Below are 18455 nucleotides of genomic sequence, written 5' to 3'. Positions count from 1 at the left end.
ATTCCTTCCTGTGACTGTGGGTAGTTCACATCCTCCACGCTGACCCTGCTGACCCCGCTGACCCCTGATGTTACACTGCCAAGCAGGTCAGAGTTCATTTTAAATCACTCCCAGACCAGTGTATCTTCCCAAAGGAAAGAGTCTAAGATAGAGTGATGCCCTCAAACAGTTCCCAGGTTGTTGACTGAGCATCTATATTACGTATTATTCACATACTGATTAAACAAATATGATCATTAAATCTGATTCTTTACCTAACTGTTAAGTGAAATAATTGACGTACCATATAGCAATGTTCCCACTGTTTATTTGACGTGAACCCATTGGAAATCTGATGGGAAATTATAAATAATTATAGAATAATTATGGTCATAAGAAAATAATATAGATGACTTACATTTTAGTGTTTTGTGATATAAATGCCTGGTGATTAGACAGACATCTCAAACAGAATATTTGAATTCACAAATTCGACTGACACAAATTCATTTAACACTGCAGCCTAAAGCCTCTTTCTTAACACCACACCACATCAAGTCAGAATATTAAAAGCATGTTCCAACATATGGAGCATAGACTTACAATACATGCACACTCTCAAACAAACTTGTTTATATCAAATTGTGTGTTTAAGTACCAGTTATATAATGATATAATGATGGAAAAACGCTTGTTCTTTATCAATCTTTGTAATCAAAGCATTGGAACATGGACAATTAAATCTGTGTCCTCTACTACAGTGATATTAAGAAATTATGGATGATTTCTGACTTCACAAGTCAGGGGACTTCTTATAAAAAGATGCTTCTTATAAAAAAAACTGTATATGAATATATTGTTAAATGTGTTACACATTGAAGCATATATTACTTATTGCACCATTTGTAATGTCTTTGCTCATTATATTTGGTTAACATAAGTCAAACGTTAGGATTAATATTTACTGTAGCTAGATATGAATCTTTCTATAATGAATTTCATCAAAATGAAAGTATAGATATTGTAGGCCATCAAGAGTATATGACAGATATTAAGGCAGTAATACAGACATTTCATACTACTCATAAACAATTGCAATGGTAGACAATTATTTGCCCTCAAATTCACAGTGTAGGACAGAGGATATGTTTTTTTCTTGACTCATTTGTCATTTGCAACAATACAGGCCCCTTTCCCATAGCCCTTGCCTTGAACTCAAGAATGGTCATAATGTTTTAGTTTATTACCCAAGTTTGTTGCTTTTGGACACTATCCGAAGGCAAGCTTTAAAATCTCTAACAAGGTCAAAAATCATTACCCTCAGTTTATTGCTTGTTGAGGGACTGCTACATCTGGTGTAACTCCAGTGTTCTAGTTGGAGTGTGAATTTGGAAGCTTGGAATATCAAGGTCCTCGTGTTGAGAAGCTCTCACCATGAGGACCTTTTCGTTCATCAAGACGGGGGGGAAATTGCAGCAAAAGCTTGGGTTGGCTTAAGATATTTCTAAATCATTTTCACATTTATACAAGTTAGAAACATTGCAGAGTATTTGCATGGCAAAAGAAACCCGCTTCAATCAATAGACAAGTTAATGACTACTGTAACACCAAGCCTCTCAACATTTATCAAATGTGACGACCAGCGCACTGAGTAAATAGTCCTCGTAGCCCTAATTGCTGATGAAGTAATTGGTGGCCCTTTGCTCAGGCCCATCCAGAATAAGACCAAATGGTCAATAGAGGTCCTTGGCAAGTCAACTGTGGTAGAAAGCGATATAAGTCGAGTGGTTTAGTGATTGTGGGCCCATGTTACTGCAGTTCTCATTAGTTAATCCCTTGATCCCTGGGACAGTCTCGGAGCAGCTTCATTGACACACCTTTTCACACATCCTTCCTCTGGCTTCCCATTGCTGTCAGCCATGTGAAGACAACACTGTCAGGCACTGATTGAGTCATTTATAGCTTATGTACAGCTACATCCTGTTACCGCCCCCTTCCCACTCAGCGCTCTTCCTCCTAGGAGAGGGTCCTGGGAAGAACACTTGTGTGGGGACTGAGACAAACATAAACACACCGGCTCCATTGTACGCGGCTATATATAAGTTCAATCCAGTCTTGTCTGTCTTTCAATGGCTCAGAACTGCTGCAAGGTCCTGCAAGCACGCACACACCAGCATGTTCACATGAGCCTTTGTGCACACACACTTGCTCACAGACACACACACACACACACACACACACACACACACACACACACACACACACACACACACACACACACACTTGAGGCCTGCAGCTTCATGGACTGGCTTGTGGATTAGTGGACATGAGTTCACATTGTTTTGGCCAGTCTGCGTCGCCCCTTGTTCCACAGGCAGTATTGTTGGTCAGGCGGGCCTAGTCACTGTCCTTGCGCAGGCACAGGTCTGTGTGCAGGTTGTTGGGGCTCGTGGTCTTGCATTGGATGCTGTTGCTGTTCACCTGAGGGTCAGAGTGGCACCAGCAACACAGGCAGGACTGAAGGAGAAAACAGGAAAAAGAAACTTTAATGGCACTGAGATTTGATTGGAATTCTGTAGTTTGCGTAGGTGATTTCCTTTAGAGGATATTTTGCCTCAGTATTCCCAGTGGTAAAATGTTCAGTTCAGTGTTATAACATTAATTGCATCTATTCAATGTGATCCTTTTTCCTTTTAACTGTACAGGCATGCATGTAGCATTTGAGTCTGTGATCTGTGTGTGTGGTACTGGGGATGATAAGGGTAAAGGTCATTGGAAAGGCATTACAGTCACACTGAGCATTCCCTCTCTCCCCGGGGAGAGGCTGGGGGCCACGCATGGCTTATCTCTCTCTAGTGGTATTCTGGCAGGGAGTTGAGCATGCAACCCCACCCCAGTAAATAGCTTCATAAATCATGTTCTGGTTTATATTTTCCTGTAAGTGTGTCTCCACAGTCATTTGCTGGGGAGCAGAGTAGAATGCGGAGAGCAGACGATAGCTAGGGTAGTTATGGAGGGAAGTATGTGTGAGTGAGAGAGGAAGATGTTGGAGACATCAAGAGGAAGGCAGGAGTAGATGGGGTAAGTTGGGTGGAGTAGATGGGGTAAATTGTGTGGAGTAGATGGGGTAAGTTGGGTTGGAGTAGATGGGGTAAATTGGGTGAGTTGGGTGGAGTAGATGGAGTAAGTTGGGTGGAGTAGATGAGGTAAATTGGGTGGAGTAGATGGGGTAAGTTTGGTGGAGTAGATGAGATAAATTGGGTGGAGTAGATGGGGTAAGTTGGGTGGAGTAGATGGGGTAAGTTGGGTGGAGTAGATGGGGTAAATTGTGTGGAGTAGATGGGGTAAGTTGGGTTGGAGTAGATGGGGTAAATTGGGTGGAGTAGATGGGGTAAGTTGGGTGGAGTAGATGGGGTAAATTGGTTGAGTTGGGTGGAGTAGATGGGGTAAGTTGGGTTGGAGGCGTTTGATCCTCACCTTAAAACAGTTCTTAAACTTCTTGCTGACAAAGTAGAGAATGATTGGGTTGATACAGGAGTTGACTGTGGCCAGGTTTATGCCCAAATAGTCCAAAATTAGGAGGAAGCTGAAACAATAAAAAGACCAAAATTTAACCAAAGGAGATGCAGAGTCTCTATTTCTTCTGTTTCTGTGACATAAATGCTTGGTTGTATTGGATTGCATTTGTAAACATTATATCCAGCAAATTCAACACACTTGAGGAAGTCACATCGCGATGTGTCATTTTCATGATAGCCCATCTTCTTCAAAATCCGGCTTAGATGCAGAGGAAACCAGCACAGGGCAAAGATCAGAACGAGGCAGAAGACAGCTTTGGCCACTTCTCGTCTCTGTAAGACATATCAGATGGTGATGTCTTTATCATATTGGAAAGCATGAGATCCCTGTTAATATACTAGATCTCAACAACACATACATTTTCTTTTTCAACTGACACCCTCCTACATATTAAAAACATGGTATCAACTCTTGTATATGTGTATTCACAGCTGTCATAGTTTTGATCATATATTACCTGTTTTAAGTGTTCACTCAGTGCAATCCGGAGATTTCCATTGCGGTGATTGAGCATCTCAGAGGTCATCAGTGTGTAAAAGATGGCTGTGCAGGCCAAGGGTACACAAAAGTAGAACCCGAACAACCACCAATCCTTTGCTTCCGTGTAGAACTGCAGGTAAATAACACAACTGAAGTTGAATCATGAGGGGAAGATTTAGGATGAATACACTCATCTTTAAGTGGTACTGTATTCATGGGTTTCATCAGGTCCCTTTCCACAGGTGTATAAAATCAAGCACCTTGATTATCAATGCAGGCTGCATGGTGCTTAATTAATACACCTGTGGAAAGGGACCTGATGAAACCATGAATACCTTGGCTGGAGTCAAAAGTCAAAAGGTCAAAAGGTCTAAAGCTCCAGTTTTTCCTGTTTTCTCCATCACAGGAGAAGGAAACGACTGCATGCAGTAGAAGCACAGACTTGCACATGTCATTACATGTTTAAAGTAGTAGCAGCACAATCAGATAATGAAATGACTCCAAGACAGATGTGAGATAAAGGCACACGATAAGAAACCTTTTTAAAATGAGAAACTTAAAAGTTAGAAAATGGCTCTAATTTTGTATGAAAACTGCTCCCATATAACATTGTTATGTACAAGCCCATTAATATGGCCTGGCTGGAGGACCTGAGCCAGATACCAAGGAAAGGTAATTGTTCTGTACATACACTGATCCCAATCAAAAAGTGTAGAATCCGTATTTGCTAGAGCAGTAACGCTTCAGAGATTCAAAGGCAATGCAGCTCCAAAGAAAAGGCCCAGTGTTTCTCTGCACATATGGCTCTGTTTCAGGGAAACATACATCAGCTGGATGTGATTGCTCGTGTAGCCTTCAATCAATTAAACTTCTCCAGGCTTGGGAACAAAGAAAGTGATCTCCGGATATGCCCAGTGCAGGAAAGAGAAAATAAGGCAATGCTACCCAGGTTTCTCCTTTTCTCATTTTCTGTGGTTTACAAATTCCAAACACCTTCCACTCAAGTCTGTTGAGAGAGGGCTCTTTGTGCCTAAGAGGTTGTTATAATGAACTGACTGTCATTTACATCAATGTCAAAAAGTGTTGGCTTACATGCATGAAGTTACTTTGGGGGTTGAGCATGCAGGTCCTTATGGTCTGGTTTCTGTATTCGAAAGTGACCATGTCGAAGCAGATGGCTTCAGGGACTGCAAGAAGGATTGACAGCACCCAGATGGAGAGGATCTCGATGGCAGTCAAGAGAGGGATGCCCACCCCCTGCACCCTGCTCCACGACGCTACAGCCCTGTACCTAGAACAGGAACACAGTGCAGGCGTTACACTTTCTCTCTGGTACCAAGAACACTTATTGTGTTAAATCACACATGAACACTTCATAAACATTATTCCCCCTGGTGAAAAACTGAAAATAAAAAGTACTTGTCCTGTAGATCAGTAGGCCAGTAGTGTTTAAAGAGCTAAAATACTGAAGGGTTTAATTGCTTTTATTTGTAAATAACAAAGCAGATAAATTAGAGATTCATCAGAAAGGGCAAGGATCATCCAAGACTCATGGAAAGTCACATTGTGTTCTTCTGTGCTGTAATATTGATGTTGCAAAATACTCACTGACAGAACTAATGTTTATTGTTGGGAAGAAGCCATTGAGCTTGCTTGCCAAACACACTTCTTGTTTCCTGTTGCTGGAAATCATGTTTGCCTGTTTGTATCATTAATAACATCTCTCAAGTGAATGTTTTAGTATAATGCTGCATCAAGATTTCATGTGGAAATATATATTTTTCATGACACATTTGAATATCCCTGCCGAACAACATTGTACCATTTATATTTCACCAGTGGTGTACCTAATTCTTTAGACTGCCAGACCATGGAAGAAGACAACAGTCGTGACAGCCTTATGCAGGAATACGGAGATATGCAGAACATTTCCTTGACCTCATTTTGAATACAAATTAGGACCATCTGGGTATTTGTACCGGTGATGTGAGGTGAGCCATTGTCATGATGAAGCCCAACCTCTCTCAGCTGCACCTTGGATGCATGCAGACTTATGAGGACCTTCTGTGCTTTCTGCTCAAAAGTTTTATTTTTCATCTACTTTACACTAGCAATGCTCCACAAGAAGCCAAAGACACAGATTACTCCTTTTTGTCACTTTAGTTTCTCACTATGCATCATCTTTAGTTTTTCTTTGTGTTTCTCAAGAATATTCTGTATGGTAGGACATTTTTAAAGCAAACCAAAATTATCATATCAGAGATAACTGTAAAAAACATCTAAATCTAAGACTTAGGGATAACATTATTAAACACATACAAACAATGATTTCCTATCTGCCTGGGAAAAAAACTGAGATAAACAAGCTCACAGGTGGCCATGAAAAAGGAAGCTCCTCTACATCATGAGAGCTGGCCATTACACTTAACCCCAGCTCCTCCTGAACAGTGCAGTAGACCGCCAACAGGGACTAACCCAGTCCTGCATCCTGTTCACATTCGGACAGGAATAAAACCGTTGACCTCTCTTAGGAGATTGTTTCCCCTTCAGAGCTGCAAGAGAGAGCCTCACCCTACTGCCCCTCGGAGAAATCAAAAAACTAAATAAAATGACCCAATGCCCAATTACCAATAAGATGACCATGCCCAGTTACCAATAAGATGCCAATGTTGATTGATAATTCAATGCTGTAATGCTACTTGTAATACTTACTTATAATAGCCTACTTACTTATAATGCTACCAGAAGCTCAGAAGCTACCAGAACATCTCTTACTTTAAGGACAAAAGTTGGTGGGTAGAAAAAGCAAGACATGTGTATCCCATCTGAGGCATGGAATGCAACCCTTAGCTGTGTCAGCATCACATGTTTCTAATTACCACAGGGCAATCAAGGCCTACACGTTAAGGATCCTCAATTTTCTGCTCACAGGCCCCCACTTGCACCTGTGTCTTTCTGCTTCAAGCTCTTGTTTGGTTAAGTAAGGTATACTAACACTCTTGGTCAGTTAAGGTATACTAACACTCTTGGTTAGTTAAGTAAGGTACACTAACACTCTTGGTTGGTTAAGTAAGGTATACTAAAACTCTTGGTTGGTTAAGTAAGGTATACTAACACTCTTGGTTAGTTAAGTAAGGTACACTAACACTCTTGGTTGATTAAGTAAGGTTGGTTAGGTAAGGTATACTAACACTCTTGGTTGGTTAAGTAAGGAATGTTAATCCAGAACACTGATTAATTAAGTCACGTATGCAGAGTAGGAAACATTTTACTTGACTGATTTTAGAGCTCTTGAATCCTGTCATTGTATTGAGCTTTTTCGTGTAAATGGTAATTTGTGTTAACCTGACTCTCGCCAGATGAATTTCGTTCCGCCTAGCTCAGGGGTGGGCAAACTTTTTGGCTCAAGGGCCACATTGGGTTTTGAAAATTGGCCGGCGGGCCACACAACCCCCCCCCCCCCCTCCCCCCCACGACACACGCCTAAAAAAATACATTTTTTATAGCCTATAATTTAGTATGAAAAGTATTTTTTTTTAAATAGTGCTAATTTGTTTTAAAAATACTGCTAATTTTATGCTGTTAAACAAATGTATAAATTGTACACTATCGCTTTAAGACAGTCGCTTTAATTCACGTTTATTTCTCAATGATCTTCTGCCTGCTCCACTATGGCTAGTGCTGTACCTACGGCTGGGCCCTCTCACAGTTTTTAAATGGTCAGTAGTGGGAACTACTGTTGCCTTCATGATTTCCTTTTAAAACTTTCTTATAAGGAGGAGATATCAATTATCAACAATCACAAGCCAGCTGGAACCTGCGGCTCTCTCTCCCTCTCGTGAGTGCAGACGCTTTCCCAATTAAATGGATTGCATATGTTCACGTTAGATCTGCTGCAAAGGAGATAACTAAGAGTTAAATTAGTTTAACATGATGTTATCTCTATTTAACATGATGTTTTGACATTGACATTGTAAACGTTATCTAAGGAGAGTGAAAAGCAGTTTGCAGTAAAGCTAACCAACGTCTATCGCAGGAAAAAAATAGCGAGCAGCCTGATAACTAGCCTAAATGAAATGCTCGGCGGGCCGGATGAAAGTGCTTGGCGGGCCGGATCCGGCCCGCGGGCCGTAGTTTGCCCATCCCTGGCCTAGCTCCACTCACATCCATCTGGGATCGCTTCCGTTGAGAGTGATTTCGGCACCAGATTTTATGGTAGAGCCAATCAGGACGCAGGGCGGGAGTTTCATAGATGTGATGTAACGTAGAAGCGACTGTGAGACTGTTCTCAGCATCACGGGTTGGCTTTGATGTGAGTGGTTGAAGTAGCACGTCAATAGTTGACGGACAAGTGGCTTATCCAATCATATGCAAGAATTTTTAATAAGGCCCAGCCTTCTGAAACACCACTCCAATGGATCGATCCCAGATGGATGAGTGGAGCTAGGCGGAACAAAATTCATCTGGCGAGAGTCAGGTTACATTTGTGTAGCAGCGGTCCAAACGTACCTGTCCACGCTGAGGGCACAGAGGTTGAGCACTGTGATCCCCACGGAGGCTTTCTGCAGGAAGGGCACCAGCTTGCAAAGACACAACCCAAATGCGCTGTCATTGAAGGGGAACTTAGCTCTGAGGAGCTAAAAAGAACAGATGACAAACTGGTTATTCACCAGGCAAATGTAGCATGTATATTTTACAGCTAATGGGATCATTGATTTGTTTTTTGAGATCCAGTGAAGTTAAAAGGTAAGCTTTGCCTTAATATGAATGCATCTTGTTTGTTTGAAGTATAGTCACAAAGGTAACATTTACAAAACAACATAATCAAGTCCATTAGCCTGACCAAAACAATTAGAGTTCTAAAATATCCATCTGAATTCATCAGTCCCCAATGTCACCACAGTTTAGAGATTTATGTCCTGAGACACAAACAGATCCTTTGGGATCTTATGCCACCAACTGTCATCTCTACGGAAATATGCTTTAAATAGATGTAAGGTTTCTAAAAGCAAAGATAAATGTGGGTTTGTCCTGTAGTTTTGAATAGAACCTCTTCATGCACCCAGCCCCTGTGTTTACTCCAAAGTAGTGCTTTTAATCATGGGAATCCATGGGAACTGACAGTCTGTGAGTATAGCAATGTCTGCAAAGAAGCAATTATGTCCTTTATAAATTTACTTTGTCATGTATTTGTGAATGTAGGTGATTGGAATGTACAGCAAGGTAGACCTCTGTCTGCCTTCCTTTGTGTGTGTGTGTGTGTGTGTGACGTGTGTGTGACGTGTGTGTGTGTGTGTGCGTGCGTGCGTGCGTGTGTGTGTGTGTGTGTGAGAGTGAGTGAGTGTAATGTTGTTGTTTCTAAACTTACTGGTATATCTAAGTATGTCATTATTAGCACTATTAGGACTAGAGAGAGCGTGAGAGACAGATATGGCAATGTTTATGCACATGCATGGGTGTGTTTAATTTCGGCATTTCCTCTAGACTTGTGTGTACCCATGATGGATGTCATTCACTGGGAGCTAAGCAGCCTCAGTGCTGCTGTCCTTCCCAAACAAAAGCATATTGTCCATTTTCCTGTCAGTGACGGAAAAGCCTCCCTTCTGCCCAGCTGTGAGTTTATTGTTTTGAGCAAGAGCACCTGTATCGGGGACTCATTTGAAATATGTGAAGAAGACTATAAAATATTAAAGAAGAATGGGGATTATAAGAGTATTTAAACATCATAATCACCCTCTCTATCAGTTCCAGAAACATCCCCCAAAGCTGCATGCAAAGCGTAAGACACTTATGGACAGAGCTGGAGTCCCAGATGTGGTGTGAATTTGCAATCAGACATTTCCCTGAGGCCATGTCTGTGATAAAACCCTATTGGTTTGTTGAGGTCTCTGCACATTGTTGAGTGGTCTATTCACTGATAGTGGTAGATAAAGCCGTGCAGTTTGACCAGTGATAAAGTACCTCTCCATTCTGTAACCGCAGCTCAATCCCTGTGTTTATTTTAGCAGGCCGTCTCTCTGCTGCCATCGTCATGAAAAAGCCTCGTGACTAAGACAGGCTGGTCTAAGAGATAAGCTCTGGGTAGATGTCTAATTGCACGCCCACTCTCTCTCCTCCTTCATTTCTCTCTGTAGCACCCTCATCTCTCCTTTTACTCTTATGCTTTTCCACTTGGTGCTTTTCTAGTTGCTATTCATGTCTTTATGTTTTGCCAGTCGTGATACTCAGGTTTTTACATCTTAACAATTTAGTCCATATAATATTTTCTTCACTCCCTAACATGCTTTTCTAAGTGAATGCCTTTTTATTGGTCCAATAGGCCAAACCAAACTATCAATAAATGACATTGAGAATATGCTGGCTTTTAGAGACCTTTAGATCACCCCTTTGCAAATAAAAGATACACAACCCTAGCTAGGGACTTAGACAGGCCAGGGAATGTCTATTATTAGATGTTTGATGTAGCTGGGCTTTCAATTAACCCCTTCTCTCAGTTAACCCCTCATGTTCAATTGGGAAACAACAACACTGGGAAACAGCAAGTCATTCACTATTTTAAAAGTGCAACAAGTGCTTTTGTGCATACACTAGTTTTCAGGAGAAATCATCATGAAAAATGCCCTACCTTGTAAACGGTGAGGGGAAGGCAAATGATGATGTACATGAGATCTCCTAAAGCCAAGCTTGCAATGAGAGCATTGGGCCCATTCCTCATGCTTTTGTTCTGGTAGATGATCCTCAGGAGTGTTGCATTTCCTACCATCCCTACGAGGAACACGACACAAGAGATGGCTGTGTTGATGTACCTGAAGCAGTCTTTGATACCTGTCTGGACAACCCGACAAGCAGGGGGTGGGGGCGACCGCCTTGTAGCGTTGCCCGACATCACTCCCCTCTGGCTGGCCACATTGTTCTGAACAGAGCCGCGGCTGTGTTGGTCACTGGACGATGTGGTCGAGATTGAGCCCAGGGCCAGGGAGCCGCGCAGAGTGTCTGAATCATTCATGTGGCACATTCCACTGCTTGCCGTGGCAGCTATTAGCAGCAACACATGTAAGGTCAGGAAGCCCATCGCGCTACACATTCCACACCACGATTCCCAGATATGATGACAAAGTCTTTAATACGTCCACTCAATCAAATGGAAGCTACGAAAGGAGAGAGTGATTAAAACCCAAGAGACATAATTTGCCTTTTCAATATAAAGGCCATGCAGAATATAATGACATGATTGAATATGTAAAAAAGTATTCATATAGAGAACACAAAGTTATTAAATTAAACAACTAGAACCATTATTGAAAGTTTGACAACATGTCTGCAGAACAACTGCTTCCTTTTCAACAACAAAAAGGATTTAGAGGAGAGCTACAGATGGGGGATGCCAGTGCTGGTTACTGTCAAAGAACAGAACAAGACGGCTCTTCTCTCGTCAACACTCACACTACCCATTGACAGTGGCAGCCCTGCTAATACCATGCAACTCTGTGTTGGAACTTTGTTTTTTCTCACATGTTGTTTTGACAATGCGCCCCTTGCGTGGCTTTCATCACTGTGGTTTCTGTTGCTGGGCATTCCATTCTGTTTCCAATTTACAGATTTAAACAAGTGGTTTCAGCAAACAAAGGAACATTGCAGCATAAAAGACAGGACTTTCTGTGGAGGCACAGGGGGCATTTTATCCCATTTACTCACAGCGACAGAAACATTAATGAAAAAGTCATGGTGAGAAGAGTTGTAGGCCTCCAGTTACCTTCATTCAGTAACCAATAACCCATACAATAGCACAATTTAAAAATAAAATAAAGTTAAACAAACCAAAATAAATTAAACTTCAATTTTACTATTTTGTATTTTTTGTATTGTATGTGTATTGTATTGTACGTTTTAGATTGTTTAACTTTGTAGAGGAATGTGATTCAAACTACATAACTCACAAAAATAGACACAATAGCCACAAACTAGATAAAGCTGAATAAATAATACTCAAACATTAAAATACATCTAATCCAGTCAAAGTGACCCAAGTGGCCAAAGATCCACTACAAAGACAGTTCTTCTCATTTCGCAGACACATATTGCTGTTTAAACGTCCTGCCACCACCTGGTATACAAAACCTATTTAACTGTCATTCCTTCATGTAGCATCACAGTTTAACTTCAGCCTTGCCACGACTGGGAGCCCTGACAGCACATAAACGGCTCCGTCTATAAATAATAAATGCCTTTTGGTTTTTCACCTACCGCTCCTAAAATGTCTGCCTTCCTCAAGATCCCGTCACTCAGTCAGTCATTCACACACATGTGGGGAAACTTTCGACTCTTGCCCCCAGACGTCTGTGCGGCATCACATAAGTAATTAAGCAGATATCAAAGTAGTGAAGGATCCCGTCTGGGCCGACGGAGCTCTGTGTGACGGCAGAGAGGTGCTGCACATTCTGTCTCCAGCTTTTCCTGTGGAGAGTTGCCTTGTGTGTGTGTGTGTGTGTGTGCGCGCGCGCGCATGTGTGTGTGTGTGTATGTGAGTGTGTTTGTGTTAGAGCACTTTGACTGGGTGGGAGTGCATATCTCCACCCCCTCCCCTTTCCTCTCCCTCCACAAAGATCCAGCCGGGAGGGAGGCCCCAGAGAGAGCAGCAGTCGTCTGAGAGACACAGGCACAGACAGACATAGCACAGGATACATTCAGACACACTGTGATGCACAGTCACAAAGTACAACACACAGGCATAGTGCATACAGCCATCACAGACATGGAGCCTACCACAAAGACACAAACTGCACAACACAATACACAGACATGTTAAGTACAAGCCACCACAAAATACAACACATCACACACTCACACACACACACGCACACACACACGCACACACACACATACACACACACACACACACAAACACAAACAGACACAACTCCCAAGCGGAGCAGAGAAAGCACAGCAGATTATGGATTCAGATGAGACAAAGAAACTGTGGAAAAAAATTGCCAGGGTAACAGACACCTAATATAGCTACTACTATTTGTGTTTTCAGATATCAAATGGCCAAAACCTCATCACACACACACACACACACACACACACATGTGCTCTCGCACACCCACACAGCTCCTTCTCATGGGCATTTGGAGGTACATTGTATTCAAATGGCTAGCTGCATCATTTTGATCATGTCTGTTTTCCTTCCCCCACAGATAACATCACACGTGGATCAAACGTGCCTTGTGTTGGTGCTCTGTGGACTGAAGAGTGGAGAGGGGCTACAACCACAGCATCTCTGATCTTTTCATCACTAGATTGTCATCTTGCGGTGGGTGGTTGCTGGAAAAAAGGAAGCTCCAATAAACACCGGTAGGGGTCATTTCTCTCCATCCAAACCTCAGGGCTGCATGGCACGTCTCAAATGCCCTGCACCATGCCCTGGGTCATTTCAGCATGGGATTGGATGATGTCCTGAGACACACCATACATTAAGGAGTCCCACTAACACGAATGTTCTCATAGAGACAGATGGTGCAGGTTGCAGGGAACTGACAGAGAGTTTAAGCATGCATAAGCTCTCCGAGGTCCAGAGTGCCTTGCTGATGGCATCAACATCCATTACGGAGACCACATGTCTATACTTAGCCAGTTTCCTGCTCTCTGGCAGGGTATTGATAATGGGCCCATCTGCTATCGGCAGGGCCGATGTGACGCCCCTCACATCAGCAAAGAGCTGAGACAGCACCTGCCATGAGTAAACAATCCCAATCCACTCCCCAGAGGCTGGAGATTGGCTAAGCATGCTATAGGAGGAAAAACACACTTGTATTGTTTATGGTCAACATTAGAGAGAGAGAGGTTGCTACATTTTTGTGACAGACTTTGTAATATGAGGACTTTTAAGATCAGTCGATATGCAGATGTTGTTACAACTGCTTTTGGTAGCAGGCAAGTGTATTGCACCAATATACGTCTTGCATTTACGTAGAAGATGATATTTTAAAACATATATTTAATATTGTTGAGATACAATGTGTAGGGACATAATGCAAAACCAAAAACAACCCCCCCCCCCCCCCAACACACACACTCACGCTTAATAGTCAAGAATGTGGTTTATATCCCTTGGCAGACCCAGGTTGTCTGCTTTTTCCAGAATATTCTTTGTTTCCTGTAATGCTGATGTTGTTCCAGTCCGGCCCCCTCTGCCTGACTGGCACTGGCCGCTCACTGCCCCAAGGGAACTATTTTTCTGGAATAGGTCACACACCAATAATCAGTTTTACTGCTCTATCCCACAACCCTTTATTTAGTCAGAACAGTGCACACACATCTAAAAGGCTCTCCATTTTACCCCTCCTGCTAAACTTCATTCTATTACTGGTAAGAGAAATTACACAATCTGCATGAAGCTATATTTGCCCCATCTTTGGTCACAAAACACATACGGTCCTTTTCATGAATTAACCCAACAGGCTGGTTGTGTTGATACTTGGAAAAACATTATAATAAAGGTTTTTATTTGCCCAACAACCATTGTTAATAGGTGTGCTTCCTCCTTAATATAAATTGTGACTTAATTGGGTAATGCTAATATTTACTACCATTTAAAGTTTAAAGAATTGTGTTTTCTTTAATTGAAGGCATAAATATATCATAGCTGCTGAATAAGTCATGGTCAACTGTGGCAGATATTTTATTCATTAGGATGTGATTTGCTGACGGGATCTTTTTTTCCAAATCTAAACTCCCATAAGTCAGCCAGCAGTTTTGGTGGTGTCGCAACTTTGAGAGGCTCCAGTTGGAGTCTTTGTTAATCAAGGCATTAATATCTAAAATGATGAAACCTTTACCTGGTCCCTGTTGTTTTGGGCTTTCATGTTGTTGTGTTGTTGTTGTTTGCAGCTTCATCTCGTATTAATGCCATTCTCTCTGAACTCAAAGATGGCAGCTTGCCTAGTAATTCATATGCTTGTTCTCTGATGGCATCTGTCGAAATGTGCTCCCTGCATATTGGTACATACCCTGTGGGAAAAAGCAAACCCAGGCCTCTGACTGAGTGGGATGTAAGCGTTTTCTTAACTGGGGCACTTGCTCCAAAAAGGAGGAAAAAAGGGGAAAAGAAGTTAAAGGCCAACGCTGTTGTCACTCAGGCAATAGCTGTCACAGCGAAGCAGAAAAAACAATGGCCATGCACACAGACTCTCAGAAAAATGTACTGGATCATTTTTATGTGTTACAGATGGCTTGTGAACAAAGGAACAAAGGAATGTTTTTGAGGGGAAAAGGTTTTTCAGTAAATGAGGATGGTAACTCACAGAAATACACATGAAGCAAATGACTTGTGATTTCATACGGAAAGATACTTGTCTTTACCGGCAGAAAGATCATACGTTTGCAGAGGAAATCTAATCAAGGATGACAGGATTTGGGGATTGCAGCAGCTCGTGCTGTTGAAATCCTGTATATGAGAAGGATGGATGAGAGACAATGAGTGAAGAGATTTCCTTCCCCGGTCATTTGTTTTCTGACTGAGGCTGCCTTTTTCACAGTCCAGTCCCCCCACCCCTCAGCCTGTCCCTCCTCCCCCGACACACATCATCTTAAGGGGGTGCATAATGGATGAGCCGGCAGAGGCCCAGCCTATGTCGTGTATTCCAGGAAGTGATTCATTTTTAGTCATCCCCCACCAACACTAACACCAAAGGGTCAAAGAGGTCCTGAGAAGTGTTAGGGTGCTCTGTCCTGATATGTCTTTACAAGGCTATCCTTATGAAGCGCAAAGGTAAAAAAAAAGATTTTACTGGACTGCCACAGGTCCATGGTGGTACAAAAACAGCAACAACAACAACACATATGTTTTTCCTTACAATTATGAGGACATGAGATTTTAAGAATCCATGAAAATATTATTTTTACAACTAGCAGTTTAGACACCAATTTGAGCATTTCAAATGAGTAAATCAATAGATATATTGCTGCTAATGGTTTCTGACTACTTGGTGAAAAAATAGTTAGTAATGCATCGTCACAAACAATGAACTGATTTCTTTTGCTTTTGGAAGTTTTTGGAAGCAAAGAAGTGGCATGTGCAATTCTCCATACCCCATTAGTAAAGCTAATGATCTGCTACATTTGAATTGCACTGATATGCAGAAAGGCAGCTATTGCATTTTATGTCAATAAACATTCCTCATGTTTCTTCTGTGTACAAAAACACTTGTGTGTTTGCGATGCAGCAGCTTATACGTGATAGAAACTTTTACACAATGAAAAACCAATAATAGTAAACAGTACACACTATTAAATGAATAATCAGTGTTCTTTACTGTACATTATTACAGAGAGTGACTATATTATATGTAATACATGAAAGACAATTTAATAAGAAATGTTATGTTTCAATGCATCAATATGTGAGCATACATAAAGAGTATTTTATCATTGAGTTCCTGTCCATCTCAGACCTAAAGCTGGGTCCATCAGGACAGACAGAGCCACAGAGGAGGCTAGAGTCTGGCGGCACCTTTAGCTTTATCTCTGTCATGTCAAAACACATAGCTTACCCAGTGATAAGGAGGAAGCACCCTGTCTGTGTCTGAGATGGTCATTTTTGTGTGCGTCATGTCTTGTACAAACATACTCAGTCAAATCTTCTTGGCCCACCTCAGCACACATCCCCCAGCCCAGTCAGTCTGGGAAACATAAGTAAGCGCAGCGTCAGGCACCTCTGCTGGCTGGTGAGTGAAGCTGACTACATCCCCAGCTGGCTGTCTAACAACCTATTCATCTCTGAATCTTGTGGAAAATTACAGCCACGATACTGTCGAAGGATAAGGAAATAAATTGCTCATCCATAATAATCAGTAAATATATTCTGATTAGATTTGGATAAATCACATTCTGTTAATAGTGATGGTGATTATCGATGTATTGAATTTCACTGCACCTGAAAATACAACAAAGTTTCCACACTAGTCACTGTTCAAAAAGCTACTCTTAGATGCCCGAAGGGTGTTTCAGAGCAAAACTAACATCTTTTTTGCTGTCAGGCCTTGTGCTGATTGGTCAAGTTGGGCAGACCATTGTGAAACATCTGTGGCCAATTACAGCATGGCGTGCAAGCCATCAACGCAGCCTCTGGCCAGGACGAGCCAAATGGAAAGAGATCACTGATGTCCAGAGAGGAAAGCAACAGCGGACAAGAGAGTGTGTTGAGAGGAAGCCTTTGAATGGATCCAACTGTCCAATTGCATCCGTCTGCCAGATAAACGCAGCCTTTCTGTGCATGTTAGCTGCTGGCAGTCAGTGAGCCAGGTAAGAGATGAAAGAGGGTTGGAGCAGGTTGACCATGGGCAGGATGTGGCCACTGAGCAGACGTTCACACTTTACAGGATTCTCAGGAAGCCGAGGCCCGATCTCTAATATGAGGCTGGTGCCACTGGCTGGACAAAAAGTGTGACTGTACATGAATATGTTTGTGAGGCCACATTTATATTGTATATATATATATATATATATATATACCCTATATATATATATATATATATATATTATATTTGGGGCAGCCGTGGCCTACTGGTTAGCGATTTGGACTTGTAACCAGTTGTCAGTTTGAACCCTGACCAGTAGGCACGGCTGAAGTGCCCTTGAGCAAGGCACCTAACCCCTCACTGCTCCCTGAGTGCCGCTGTTGTTGCAGGCAGCTCACTGCGCCGGGATTAGTGTGTGCTTCACCTCACTGTGTGCTGAGTGTGATTCACTAATTCACGGATTGGGATAAATGCAGAGACTAAATTTCCCTCACGGGATCAAAAGAGTATTTATACTTATACTATACTTATACTTATATTGTGGATTATGGGAAAGGAATCCTATCTATATTTAGGGGTCTATTAAACTTCCAATATTTTTTTAAAAGACAACTCTGCCCTGTCTTCTGTCTAGATTGCATGTTCTTTGGGTTATATTCTAGTTACGTGTTTGCACATGATGCATGTCTACAGATTTGGAGTTGGGGTTATGGAATGTACCTGGGTGTTGATAATCTCTCATTATAAACCAGTAAGTGATTATTTGTCTTTCCAGAGGTGGCCAGATGTTAAGCACAAACCTGTTGTTGCTCCTTAGATTGCAGCTGGTAGTCGCGTAAGGAGCTAATGAGGCTAATCATGCAGTGAAGCCTTCAGCCCCCACCTACTAAAGCATCTCATAGTTCTGAACTATGGGTTCCCTCTCACTCAGACACACAAACACCCACGTGTACACTTGAGTGTAGTTCACAGATGTTTCCCATGTGAAATAAAATCTCACTGCCTTGTGTTTTTCCACTTCAAGAACATTTTATTCCCTATTTTTTCTTTTCATTTTTTTCTGGGCCTTGATTGCAAACAGTGCAGTGCTATGCTTTGATGTGCACCACATGGCCCATT

General features: G+C 42.0%; 1 protein-coding gene across 1 annotated transcript; it reads right to left on the bottom strand.

Moving 5' to 3' along the window:
* Nucleotides 1–290: 290 nt before the first annotated feature.
* On the bottom strand, nt 291–12546 carry ednraa (endothelin receptor type Aa). The gene is made up of 8 exons (XM_076294227.1): nt 12283–12546; nt 10664–11186; nt 8548–8675; nt 5131–5329; nt 4016–4168; nt 3697–3830; nt 3457–3565; nt 291–2496 (listed from the first exon to the last, which is right to left on the bottom strand). The coding sequence occupies exons 2-8, from the start codon at nt 11120–11122 to the stop codon at nt 2377–2379; spliced, it is 1302 nt and encodes a 433-aa protein (XP_076150342.1). The 5' UTR covers nt 11123–11186; nt 12283–12546; the 3' UTR covers nt 291–2376.
* Between the last annotated feature and the right edge of the window lie 5909 nt (nt 12547–18455).

The sequence above is a fragment of the Alosa pseudoharengus genome, unplaced genomic scaffold (genome assembly GCF_046254945.1).
Source record: "Alosa pseudoharengus isolate Yale_2024_CS ecotype anadromous, Long Island Sound unplaced genomic scaffold, YU_APseudo_1.1 YU_APseudo_1.1_scf_2, whole genome shotgun sequence".
NCBI classification, from domain to species: Eukaryota; Metazoa; Chordata; class Actinopteri; order Clupeiformes; family Clupeidae; genus Alosa; species Alosa pseudoharengus.
Note: the sequence above shows the minus strand (reverse complement) of the source record. Positions and strands in the feature narration are given on the sequence as shown.

What these genes read in the sequence shown, in the direction of transcription:
- ednraa (XM_076294227.1), bottom strand. Translation starts at nt 11,122, where the DNA reads ATGTGTAGCGCGATGGGCTTCCTGACCTTACATGTGTTGCTGCTAATA. An exon ending in TGTGCCCTCAGCGTGGACAG is followed by an intron (nt 5,330 to 8,547) that starts GTACGTTTGGAC and finishes TTCCTGTTCTAG; the next exon opens with GTACAGGGCTGTAGCGTCGT. An exon ending in AGTTTAAGAACTGTTTTAAG is followed by an intron (nt 2,497 to 3,456) that starts GTGAGGATCAAA and finishes TTTCTCCTTCAG; the next exon opens with TCCTGCCTGTGTTGCTGGTG.